Source organism: Aquarana catesbeiana, linkage group LG02, assembly GCF_042186555.1.
Source record: "Aquarana catesbeiana isolate 2022-GZ linkage group LG02, ASM4218655v1, whole genome shotgun sequence".
NCBI classification, from domain to species: Eukaryota; Metazoa; Chordata; class Amphibia; order Anura; family Ranidae; genus Aquarana; species Aquarana catesbeiana.
In genome coordinates, this window is record NC_133325.1 from 563,518,563 (window position 1) to 563,532,384 (window position 13,822).

At 41.8% G+C, this 13,822-nt stretch overlaps 1 protein-coding gene across 2 annotated transcripts in view; it reads left to right on the top strand.

Annotated features, from left to right (window-relative positions):
• Positions 1–13,822, top strand: part of ACACA (acetyl-CoA carboxylase alpha) — a 571,750-nt gene that overhangs the window by 114,057 nt on the left and 443,871 nt on the right. For both annotated transcript variants that reach the window (XM_073616063.1, XM_073616061.1), the window contains exons 21-23: positions 57–245; positions 6,129–6,229; positions 8,860–8,948. In XM_073616063.1, coding sequence (XP_073472164.1) covers positions 57–245; positions 6,129–6,229; positions 8,860–8,948 — 379 coding nt within the window. The remainder of the gene's footprint in view (positions 1–56; positions 246–6,128; positions 6,230–8,859; positions 8,949–13,822) is intronic.

Consider the following 13,822-nt stretch of genomic DNA (forward strand, 5'->3'; position numbering starts at 1 on the left):
ACTTTAAGCCTAATATGTAATTTGATTGCTGTAAAAAAAAAATATATTTTTTTTAGTTAAAAGACTGGGTGGAGCGACTAATGAAGACCCTCAGGGATCCCTCTCTTCCTTTATTGGAACTCCAGGACATTATGACGAGTGTATCTGGACGTATTCCCCCAAATGTGGAGAAAGCAATCAAGAAAGAAATGGCACAGTATGCCAGCAATATTACTTCTGTGTTGTGCCAGTTTCCAAGCCAGCAGGTAAAACTTTATGCAGAAATAAACAGCATATCAAACATAGATAGAAAGATTGTATGTCTTTTCCAGTACCATCTAAACAAGACACCCACAGCCTGGCACTATGCTTATTGCTGCAATGGCCATTGAGCAGTAAATGGAATTTGATGAGGATTGAAACCCCCATGCATTTTTTAATGAAACATTGCTGAAAACATCATAGCATGAATGTACACATTGATTTGAATAATGAGTTATTAATGAGAAAGTAGCTGCCAATAATACAAGGCTGCCAGAAGCCTGGCTGAAAGGTTGTAAATGATCTAAACAAATAGCCTGTAATGTAAAGTAGACAATGACTTGCTGGACAAGGTTGTGACCGCCAATAAAACATTCAGGATGTAGGCGAATACCATAACCCATATCTGTAGATAAAGGAAAAGAAAGACACATCTGCGGTAGGAAGGCAAAAAGAATTCTAAGAGGAAAACAGAAGAGGAAGAAGATAGGAGGGAGAAAGAGGAAGGAGGGAGAACTTTAAGGACATCCAACCTCAGGTCCCCAAAGTTGGACTTCTACAAAGAAGCATAGCTCTCTATAGGTAATGAAGGATAAGCATACTTTATCGATGGGTTCCATACTTTAAAGAACCTTTTTTGTTTGTTTAATAGGATACGGATGAGCTTTGCATTAATGAAGAAAGCATCAACACATTGGCGAACCTCCGCAAAGTAGATTAACTGTCCTTTCAGTTTGTTGCAATAGTCTGCTTTGCCACTAACAGAATGTAGGTCGCCAGTTTGAATTGTGATTTAGTGAGATCATGGGGTTTGAGGTGCAGTAGGACATGTCGGGGTTCATTGGTCCAGAACCATGCGAGCATGGGGCAGGTCCACCAGGTATGCAGGTATGCAAAACGTCTTCATGTCTTCACGTGGTAAAGAGCCTCCTCCGGAGGCTCTTTACCAAGATCGGTGGAACGGTGTGTCAGACTGACACACCGCTCCACCGATCGCCGCAATGCGCGCCCCCATGGGTGCGCGGCGGCATGTTATCCTGCTGGATGTCATATGACGCCCAGTCCAGGATAACTGAACCACCGCCCGGCCGTCAATCTGCTATAGGCCGGGCGGGAAGTGGTAAATCCCAGTATATATACTACTGTTCTGTGAAGCCCTCAGAGATTTGTTAGAGAACCTTAGTGAACAAACCACTTTATGAAGGCCAGGGAACACACCAGACAGGTCAGGGATAACGTGGAGAAGTTTAAAGCAGGGCTAGGTTATAAAAAAAATGTCCCAAGCTTTGAACATCTCATGGAGCACTGTTCAATCCATCATCCAAAAATGGAAAGAGTATGGCACAACTGCAAACCTACCAAAACAAGGCTGTCCACATAAACTGACAGGTTGGGGAAGGAGAGCATTAATCAGAAAAGCAGCCAAGAGGCCCATGGAGGAGCTGCAGAGATCCACAGCTCAGGTGGGAGAATCTGTCCACAGGACAACTATTAGTCGTGCACTCCACAAATCTGGCCTTTATGGAAGAGTGGCAAGAAGAAAGCCATTGTTAAAGAAAAGCCATAAGAAGTCTCATTTGCAGTTTGTGAGAAGCCATGTGGGGGACACAGCAAACATGTGGAAGAAGGTGCTCTGGTCAGATGAGACCAAAATTTAACTTTTTGCCTAAAAGCAAAACACTATGTGTGGCGGAAAACTAACAAAACTGCACATCACCCTGAACCCACTGCAGCATCATGTTGTGGGGATGCTTTACTTCAGCAGGGACAGGGAAGCTGCTCAGAGTTGATGGAAAGATGGATGGAGCCAAATACAGGGCAATATTAGAAGAAAACCTGTTATAGTTTGCAAAAGACTTGACTGTGGCAGAGGTTCACCTTCCAGCAGGACAACAACCCTAAACATACAGCCAGAGCTACAATGGAATGGTTTAGATCAAAGCATTTTCATGTGTTAGACTGGCCCAGTCAAAGTCCAGACCTAAATGCAATTGAGAATCCTTGGCAAGACTTGAGAATTTCTGTTCACAAACGCTCTCCATCCAATCTGACAGAGCTTGAGCTATTTTGCAAAGAAGAATGGGCAAAAATTTCACTCTTTAGATGTGCAAAGCTGGTAGAGACACTTCCAAAAACTCTTGTAGCTGCAATTGCAGTGAAAGGTGGTTCTACAAAGTATTGACTCAGGGGGGCTGAATACAAATGCACGCCACACTTTTCACATACCGTATTTATCGGCGTATAACACCGTGTGTGCGCATTATATGCCGATATAGGCTGCTACCGAGGGGAAGGAGGGGATGAGCGCTGCTGAAATAGAGCTGGATCGCCTGTGTACTCGGCTCGCAGTCATGCTCAGTCCCGGCCCCTGGACGACTATTAGCATGGACAACCCGGCATTGGACCGGCGTTATGTCCATCATAGGATCCGGGCCAAGGGGGCGGGACTGGGCGTGACGCCGCACCGAGTACACAGGAGATCCGGCTCTATTTCGGCATTGCTCGTCCCCACCTATCCCTTGATGGCAGCATATATAACGGCAAGGCTGCAGATAGACACTGAGCAATGCTGCAGGATGGCACTGATTAGACCACAGGTGGGCACTGATTAGGCTGCCGATGGGCACTGATTAGACTGCAGGTGGGCACTGATTAGACTGCAGGTGGGCACAGATCAGGCTGCATATGGGCACAGATCAGGCTGCAGATGGGCACAGGTCAGGCTGCACTGAAGCTGCAGATGGGCACTAATCAGGCTGCATTGATGCTCACTGACCATTATTTTGCTTCAAAGTGGTTTTCTCTAAACCTTCCCTCTTAAATTGGGGTGCGTGTTATACACTGGCGTGTGTTATATGCCGTTAAATACGGTATTTGTAAAAAATTTTGAAAAACATTTATCATTTACCTCCCACAAAATTATGTGCCACTTTGTGTTGGTCTATCACATAAAATCCCAATAAAATACATTTACGTTTTTGGTTGTAACATGACAAAATGTGGAAAACTTCAAGGGGTATGAATACTTTTTCAAGGCACTGTAGTCCCACAATAGGGACTCAAAAGTTTTGTGGATATCATGGCTGAGCACCGTGCCAGGGATTTTGTTTCTGATAAATCAGTTAAATCATCTTTGTGAATTATAGTAAGAATGTGTTGATCCTGGTTGCAAGGATCCTAGCCAGGTATTTATTTAAGCAAAATTGGGTTTTGTAAGCATCACTATATGCTCTAAGTGAGGAGCAGTGTAGGTCTGAGTGTGTGCAGAAGTAATTTAACAAATTAGTCAGATGTGGTGTGAGGTGGTCTGCAAATTTTTAAGAATATGTAGTCGAGAAGCCATCAGGGTCTGAAATTTTTTGCCTCTTAAGAGATTTGATTGCCTTGAGGACTTTCAGAATAGTGATCTCAGCCTCCATTGTGTCTAGCATGGTTTGTGATGAAGAGGGGAGTTTATTAGGGTTACTGCTAGGTCTTAATGGAAAAGACCCGATGTCTAACATAGATAAGGTTGATAAGGTTGTAGATAAGTAAATTTTGTCCACGATTGTGGATGGGTTAGCGGTAATTACATTGTTTGGTAGGCATAATTTAATGTGTTTGGATTCTCATATGCAGATATTAAGTAAATTTGCTAACATGGGACCTGATTTATTAGCACAGGTGTAATATTTTTGCCTGGACCACTGTAACAGTTTTTCAGCCTTGTGCAGCAAGTTGGCTGTAACCTTGTGGACTTCCCGCAGGATTGTTGGGGTGGAGGGTGAGTCATCATTTTCCGAATAGTATGTGAACAGGGATGCATGAATTGCCTCATCCGTATCCTTTAAAAATAACATGGAATCATTTTAAATGCCACGTGTAATACCACAGGGTTGGGGTCAAGGATTTGCAGTCCTTTGCAAGTGAGAGTGGTGAGTGGTCAGACAATGGGCTAGATAAAATCTTGAGGTTGAGAATATCTGAAAGAAAAGATTGGTGTACAAAAAACGGTCAATACGTGTGAAACTGTTATGGGTCCTAGAGCAGTACATTATTTGTAATCTCAAGCTTTGGGATTCAGTTCCCTCTATGTCTTCTAAATTGCGGGGGCACATGTCTTAGAATTGTGAGATGGGCTAAAAGTGGAGGAGGATCTGTGTAGTTTCCCATCAAGAATCCTGTTATTATCACACATGAGGATTAAAGTCCATATTTATGCGATGAAATAACTCGCCATAAATGGGGGGATAAAAAGGTGTCTGGTGTGTATTGGGAGCATAATAATTTACAATTGTTATTTCTATGTTAAAGATTTTCCATTGTAAAATCAGGCAGCATCGAGTGGGGACAGCTATTTCAAGGGAGCATGGGAATTGAGTGTTTTTGTGAAATGCCACCAAAACTCCTCTTTTTTTTTTTCACCGAAACGTAATTGGAATACTTGGGGGTAGTTACAGTGCAAACCTTTCGTTTTAGAGGATAGAGAAAATCTGATTTCTTGTAAGCCTATGACGTTAGCTTGTCTAGAGGTATAATAAGTAAAGGTACACCTAGGTCTATGAGGAGAGTTAAAGCCCTGTACATTATGCAAGATAATGGTGAATTTTGAGGAAGCCATTCCAGAGGTTAAAGGGGGAAGCATTGCATCAAAACATCCGTAGCTCAGTTTGCACAGGGATCCAAGAGCTCGGGCATCCCAAGGTCCACTGGAGAGGAAAGGGATAAGAAAGTGGGGAGGAGAGGACTAAAGAGAAAAAAAATAAAGTAGAAAAAGTCTGCTTAAGCAGGTTGTGGTGATATACACAAGCACTACCATAGTGTGGGGGTTCGCCAAGACTGCCTGGGTGCACTAGGGTCTATGCGCGTTTGTATGCAATGAAGGCACATCAAAGCTCATGAGAGGGCAAAGTGGTTGCTGCCTCCTGAGAACATCACAGCACCTTGCCTTAGTATTCCTCTAAAGAGCCCTGATGAAAGCAGTGGACTGGCCCTTGGGAGGAGTTATGTACATATTAAAATGCCCTGTTGGGTGGATGTCAATCTGTAAGAGTTGACATTTGCATGCAGACTGCCCACATGTGATGCTGAGCCTCCATTAATGAAAGAATTGAAGACCAAATAATGAAAGTGGTAAACCAGAGACATTGAGGCTGGGGAGGAAAAAGAACTAGATGATGGTGCATGTCCTCCAGCTCGAAAATAAGGCTGGCTCTTTCTGATAGCTCCTAATGCAAACTGGGATAAGTGGAGTGTTCAGTGCAATCAGAGCGAGCATTTGCAATACTGTAAAAGAGCTTGTACGACTTTGCAAGGCCGGAGGTAAAGCTGGTAATCCATGGTGCTGAGCAAGAGAAAACCACTCAATTCCTCCATTCATGCTAAATAGAGTGGATAGAAGAATCAGCAATATGGGCTTCTGTATTCTGACAACACCCATGGCTGTCAGAATACCCAAACAAGTCCTGCACCCGATTGGATGTGAGCCCTGTTCAGCTGACAATTTTCCACCCACCTCCATCGACAAAACCAACTCCTTTGAAAATTCCAGCCGGGGCGTGCCAACAGGGCCACCCATGAAACTTGTTTTGGCCATTTCAATAGGAATCAGACAAAATTGGATCTGTGTAGTGCCAGCTGTAGCCTGGAGTTCAGCTTTAACTTTTGGAAGAAGACCATTACTTAGTAATACTTCATATATTTGTTGTGCCCTGCTGATTGGAGGTGTCTTTATGCAAGCAACAAGTTGCATTTATTAAACTCACCATTAAAAAGAGTTTGATAATTCGGTAACAACCTTTTAATAAATGTGACAAATATGAAGCACAATCTTGTGATACATACTGTAAGTGGGAATAAAAGTGCATGCTGGTTAAAAATACCTTTTTATTGTTTTGTTTCTTGTTTAGATAGCAAATATACTGGACAGTCATGCAGCTACATTGAACCGTAAATCTGAACGTGAGGTTTTCTTCATGAACACACAGAGCATTGTGCAACTAGTGCAAAGGTGAGATGTTAACGGAGCAGCCCAGGGGTATAAGCATTCTTGCATGACCAGAGTTTTGGTTCAAGGAGTTTGGATGCCTGCTTATTTTTTTCAGATTTCAACATCATTTGTTGGTTTGATTTTTGAAAACATGAAAAGGAATTTATTTTTATCCCAACTGTTCCAGACAGTTTTCATTTCCCAGAATCACTGAGGTCGCATTGTTGATTGGATGGGAGAGGGCACATCCCATGAAAAGCAATGTGTAACAGTGTGCCCTTTGAGGTTATGTATTGGGAAATTACAGTTCTTTTTCAGCACCTTTTTCTTTTCTTTTGTAAACATTTCTTAAACCTCAGACACATGTTTGCACACACACACACATATATATTATATAATATATAAAATATATTTCTTTACTCTAGATGCTATAACTCGGTGTTACAGCTAACATGGACCTAAAACTGCATTTTAAAGTGTTACTAAACCCAGGACCATGCATTCAATATATCTGGCTCCCCACAGTACACAGGCTCTTGAAAAGGAATGGTTTTAGTAAATATAAACTGCTCCTCATCAGCAGTGTATAGCAATCTTGTGACTTTTATCAGTGTCTGGTTAAAGCTCGTAGGAGGCGTTTTCATTTTTCCATGATCCTCTGTCTGAACAGTGCTGATTGGCCCTGTGCTGGTCACATGTACTCTCCAAAGAAAAAAAAAAACCCTCTGACAATACACACCAAACTGAGCATGTGCAGCCTGACTCCTAATGCTCTGTTCTATCAGGAGATGGGTTGGAGTCAGTTAAAGAAGAGGAGGATCAGAGAGACAGAGGCACACATTTATACACAATGCAGAGGATTAACCCCTTGGATTCCACAGTGAGTATAACAAGCATGCTTTACTGCATATGCAGACTGATTTTACTGTTGTGGGTTTAGTAACACTATAACTACACTCACAGGTCAACACACGATGATCCAGCAACTTTTTACATCAGAGCAATGCTATACAGTATAGTGTGTGTGTGTGTGTGTGTGTGTGTGTGTGTGTGTGTGTATTTATATAATATTAAATGCTTTCTTTATTGATTATCTGCAGACCACTCAAGATAAGATAAGCTCACTATGCCTTAAAGTGTTAAAGTGAATGTAAACCCACCATTCACCCAGTATAAACAGTATTAATATACATATACATGCAAGCCTCCTGCATGTATACCTACCTTACAAATGGCACCCCCTTCAGCAGTAGGATCCCCACAAAACTCTGAAATCGGTCAGTGGGTCTCTTTGCCAGAGCACGGTAGGTGGAGTCGTGATGTCACAAGACTCCCCGCCCACCTCTACACTCTCCTACTCTTCAGTCACGCTGATCATGCCCCATGATGAGTAACATCCATTCAAAACTCGGGAAAGGCACCACATGACTTCAGCATGTCCAATCATGCTGAGGTGTGGAGTAGCCAATCCTGGGAGAGCTGGAGAAGAAAGGAGGGGGATGTGAAGCTGGAATGTAACACTCTCTCTCTGCTCTCATGCTGTGCATGAGATAAAGAAATCAGATGTCAGTCACAGCAGGGGGAGATGTGGCAACACAAACTTATCTATGTGTTGTTTTTTATCTTACTATAAAAAGACAAGAGGATTGCTCAGAGCTGGATTAACTCTTCGTGGCAAGACTGGGTGCAGATTACTTGACATCCTCTACTGTACTAGGTAGAAGTCGTCATTAAAACATTTTTTTCAGGTTTACATCCACTTTAAGTCTGATATACATGGAATGAAATTCGGCTGGTTTAGCAGGGACTAGGTGAATTTTCAATCCATATATGGGCATCTTGGTTGTATGCAGGTCGATCTATCCACTGACTTTTGCAAAACCAGCTGGTTGGGTGCATCAGTGCCACCAGCTATAGCCAGCAACACTAATTATTTTGTTCTGCCAGCAGGGAAGGCTGAGGGAGGCATTCCCCCATCAACACGGTTGCGGTTAAGCAACTTTCTTTCCTTCCACCTGTGTTGGAAGGAAATAATAATTGCCTAAATCACCTTTTCATGAAAAATGAAAAGGTGAACTAACTCCAAATTTCCTTGCCACCCCTCCAGACCTCGCTGCACATAACGGCTGTGATGCACTGTGCTGCTGGTGTGTTGGTCAGCATGGTCACGTGGCTGTGCTGACCAATGAGCACTTGCCATTGTAGGTATTATGGTAAATACTCACTCTGGGCTGTGTATTGCTTGCAGCACAGGGCATCACGGCCACTATGTGCAGTGTGGTCTGGAGGCAATGCCAAGGTATTTGGAGTTAGTTCACATTTTTATTTGTTACATAGTTTTACTAAGAAGCCAAACATGACGATTACATGTTTGAGGGTAGCACATGTTACCCTTGGGGTCTCCTAAATATGTAAAAAGCGTGTGGACATTTTACTCTACTAACTACCCAATACTGAACTGTATTTGCATTGATGCTAGACAGACCCTTTAATATATTTTGTCTAGCATTGGCAACTGAATGAAATAGGTGACTTTTAAATATTGAATGAAAACTATGTTTTGTAATTGCCTGAATTTTGTACGGTATTTCTGAAACCTTTGTATCCTTTGCATTTTTGCCTTAAAAGAATCATTTTTTCCTTCATGTCAGATACCGCAGCGGCAATCGAGGCCACATGAAAGCTGTAGTTATGGATTTGCTTCGTCAGTATTTAAAGGTGGAAACGCAGTTTCAGCATGGTACGGGTTGCATATATTTTTTATGCCAGTTATATTTTAAGCAACTTTACTTAGGAACTGTAATTAAAAATGGTCAGTCTTCAGTACTGTGCAATGACAGGTCACTAAGTCTAGTCAAGAAGTCAGGATGCTTTATCAGTTTGTTTCTTCTATTACATTTATTTATTAATTACAGGTACTTGTATAGCGCAGTCAATTTACGCAGAGTTTTACATATATTACACATTCACATCAGTTTCTGCCCTCAAGGAGCTTACAATCTAAGGTCCCTAACTCATATTCATACATATACTAGGGCCAATTTAGACAGGAGCCAATTGACCTACCAGCATGTCTTTGAAATGTGGGAGGAAACTGGAGTACCCAGAGGAAACCCACGCAGGCACAGGGAGAACATTAAAAGATATGTATCTGCTGAGCTTAGTGAAAAAATTAAACGATACAATAAGTAAAGCTGCTTGCACAATAATGATGAATGGTCAACAAAATGAATAAAAAAAGTACAGGTGTAGCGCTTAAATAGCAATAAAATATCACAATAGTCCATAAGACAGCTAAGTCCACAGGACTGAAAAATGGCTTCTGAAATATAGTGCAGCTACAAAGCACACATGTGAAATTTCCACCACCGACACCCATACACACTGCCTCTTACCCTCCTCCTAGACGCTCATTACAAAGGTCAGAAAATGCATAGGCAGTAGTCAGCTATAGAGCCAATCTTAATGCAGGTTTAGTAAACAATTCTATCAAATCCCCCGAATCTCAATCACCCACATAAAGGAATAAAAAAGACACTCCTTGTGGTGTAGAATCTCGCTAGAAGCCGCGCCGGCCAGCTCAGGAGTCAGTCAGTCAGGCCTTCACTTAATCACCAGTCACTGACGAGTGACTGGTGATTAAGTGATCACCAGTCACCGACTTTCTGGTGTCCAGAAGGATAGATGTATTTTCTCTACTCTGCTGAGAAAAGTCTAACCTTTTTTGGTAGCCATTTTTTTTCTTTAATCAATATTACATATTTTTCTTCAGTAAATATTTCTCTGCAAGCTGCTTGAGCTGGTCTCTATATGCAGCTATCCAGATCAGCAATCAGCATTTTCTTAGCAGTTTCCTTGGAGGCAATACCCAGACCCCACTAGACTGGGCAGTTGTGAGGTTAATCTTCAATGTGACCTTCAGGCATTGGATGTAAACCCAATGCATTAAATTTGAGCTGAGTACAAACAGTATATCTGTAGTGTTTTCTTATCTCTCTTCAAAGCCCTATGTCCCAAAGCTTTCTCCTGCCCCGTTCTTCTATTATCAGCATGAGAACTTCTGACAAGTCCTCTGACACAGGAGATAAAAGCATCCTGAGTTTTGTGTTGGGGAGGATACTATAAATAGATTAGAAGAGTGCTGAACTATTCAAGAACAGTTCTGAAAGTCTCTGCCTATGATGAGAGGGGGTGTGTGCCTTTCCTCCAATCAACTGTCTTGGCTGTATGCCCAGGCTTCACTACAGTGCTAACCAGGAAGAGAAAATCTCATAACAAGAACTGAACTTTCTAAAGAATATATAAAGCTGAAGACAGCAGGTATACATGTAAAACTTATGTAGGGAGATTTGCTTAATCTCTGTTTCATTTGAGGCTGTTCACTTCACTGGTTATATGTGAGGGTTTACATCCACTTTAAGCTCCGCATTTCCAGACCTGAATGCACCCATTAAGTTAGTTGCGGAGCACCTTTCGAGTCTAGAGCAATCGCACAGCCTCAGCTGTGACCCTGTTTCCGAAGACTCACCCTGTTTGTGGACCTCTTGGTGTAACCCTCTAGGGTAAAGACTCACTTAGTGAGTAAGCTAGTTAGGCTGAGACACTAGGAGCTACAGTTCCTTGAAAAAGTATTTATACCCCTTAAAATTTTTCAAATTTTGTCATATTACAACCAAAAACGTAAATTTATTTTATTGGGATTTTATGTGATAGGCTAACACAAAGTGGCACATGATTTTGAAGTGGAAGGAAAATGATAAATGGTTCTCAAAATTTTTTACAAATAAATATCTGAAAAGTGTGGCGTGCATTTGTATTCGGCCCCCCTGAGTCAATACTTTGTAGAACCACCTTTCGCTGCAAGTACAGCTGCAAGCCTTTTTGGGGATGTCTCTACCAGCTTTGCACACCTAGAGAGTGAAATTTTTGCCCATTCTTCTTTACAAAATAGCTCAAGCTCTGTCAGATTGGATGGAGAGAGTCTGTAAACAGCAATTTTCAAGTCTTGCTACAGATTTTCAATTGGATTTAGTTCTGGACTTTGACTGGGCCATTCTAACACATGAATATGCTTTGATCTAAACCATTCCATTGTAGCTCTGGCTGTAGGTTTAGGGTCATTGTCCTGCTGGAAGGTGAGCCTCCCACCCCAGTCTCAAGTCTTTTGCAGGCTCTTAACAGGTTTTCTTCTAAGATTGCCCTGCATTTGGCTCCATCCATCTTCCCATTAACTCTGAACAACTTCCCTGTCCCTGCTGAAAAAAAGAATCCCCACAACATGATGCTGCCACCACCATGTTTTGCAGTGGGGATGGTGTATTCGGGGTGATGTGCAGTGTTAGTTTTCTGCCACACATAGTGATGTAGTGACATGTTTGCTGTATCCTCCACATGGCTGTGGATCTCTGCAACTCCTCCAAAGTTACCATGGGTCTCTTGGCTACTTCTCTGAATAATGCTCTCCTTCCCCACCTGTCAGCTTAAGTGGACGGCTATGTCTTGGTAGGTTTGCAGTTGTGCCATATTCTCCATTTTCGGATAATGGATTGAACAACGCTCTGTGAGATGTTCAAAGCTTGGGCTAACCTAACCCTGCTTTAAACTTCTCTACAACTTTATCCCTACTTTGTGTTGGTCTATCACAAAAAATCCCAATAAAATACATTTATATTTTTGGTTGTAACATGACAAAATGTGGAAAATTTCAAGGGTATGAATACTTTTTCAACGCACTGTACATTACCATTTGCACCTCTGATTGCCTTTTCAAAATGCTTCCATTACTGGTTTTACCACCTATAATTCTGAATGTACACGATTTTTTCTTGACCGATAGTAAACGGCATTTAAAAACGTCCATTGTGCCGCGTTTACATGCCGCATTTAGCCGCATTTGCGTTTAGAAGCATTTTTTTTTTCTTCAAATAGTCAAAATATAAAAATGCCTGTAAATAAAACGCTGTTAAACGCCATTTACCGCATTTACACGCGTTTACAAGCTGTTACAGGCGTTTGGCGCTTCAAATGCCTCTGAGCATCCGTCCTGTTTTTTGCTTTCCAAAAAATGCTTCTAAACTCAACTGCCTAAAAACTATTATAAACGACCCTGTGTACATGTACTGATAAGATAACATAGAGGAGAGTTTAGGGGCAGCTGAAAAAAACACCCAACTGCTCCTAAACGTCCGCTTACCAGCAGCAGTGTACATGAAGCCTAAGGGTTAGGGTTAAGGGATTGAGTGCTGATGTTATCTACTAGATGGAGTGCTGTATGTGTGCTCCCCACCCACTTTCCCAACAATAAACCTGGAAGAAGCACCATTCCATTGCTGTTTCTGCTCATGAAGCACCACATCGATTTCTGGTCTCATGTTTTATTCTGCTGCCACCTACAGTGATTTAGTAACGTTCAGCCTGAAGTTCTCATCAGTGCCAGGTGCCTGGATTTCTGAGTGCTTGAGACCTTGCCTCACATTAGGCTTATTTGCTTATTTGTCACCACGCAGCTCAACATGTCTTTCCGAAGACACATGAAGGACAGTCCTGCTGTCACGAGTACGTGCTCCCCTAGTGGTTCTAGGGGAGTTTACTGGTATCCCCAGATGGAACTGATGCTGTAATCTGGAACCCAGGGGCCCTGTTGTTAAAGTATTGTCATCTGTGGACTCTGCTTCAGCTTTGTTGGGCAGGGCCAGGTTCAGCCCCATGCTCACATGGACCTTCATGTCCACTATGGATGTCTTAACTGTGCAGTTACCAGAGCATCCTGCTAAGAGAGGCTCTAAGAACACTCCGGCACCATCTCATACAGTGTTTGCCTCTGACTCTCCTGAGCCCATAAATAATCACAGGGACTTGCAGTCCATTTTATCATTTCTGATTCAGATTCAAAGTCCCAACAGTCTGACTTTTGTTTTGCCCCCCCCCACTTGGACTGCTTTTGGACATCACAACTGTGTGTCTGTCTGAACCCATGCTGTCCTTTAATGGACAATGGAAAAAGTAAGATTTTTTTACTTCAAAATATATTAATTCAAGTCCATTGAGGGACACATGTCCCACCCCTCTGAATATTGGCCCTGTGTATTGCTTTCTCAGAAAACTCAGGCATGCTGCATAGGAGAGTTTCTGTCTGCCAGTTACCAGTCCTCCTGAAGTACCCAACTGTTTCTGATTACCCGTGTCTCTAAGTTGATTTGAAGAAATAGATTTTGGTTTAAGTACAAAAAACTTTTTTTTTTTTTCTACACTTGCAGTATTTTTAAAGCATCAAAACATGTGGAAAAGTGCATGTTTTGCAGAGATGTACTGCATATGTTTTTTTTTAAATTTTACTCAGCCATACACTTAAATTTAATATATGTTCTTCTGAGTTTTAATTTTCTGTATTTTAAACCTTCATACATACACTATATATATATTTATGCAGAACAAGATTACAAGTCTTTTTTTTAGCTTAAAAAAAAACCACAAAAACAAAAAACAGTACAACTTTGGGTATAATTTCTGTTATTTCTGATGTAAATCTGGACAACTTCAGTGGTTGTTTGTTGCCATCTTGTGGTGAAATTTGATATTAGCCAGAATTATTGAATGTCTGCAAATGATCAGCCT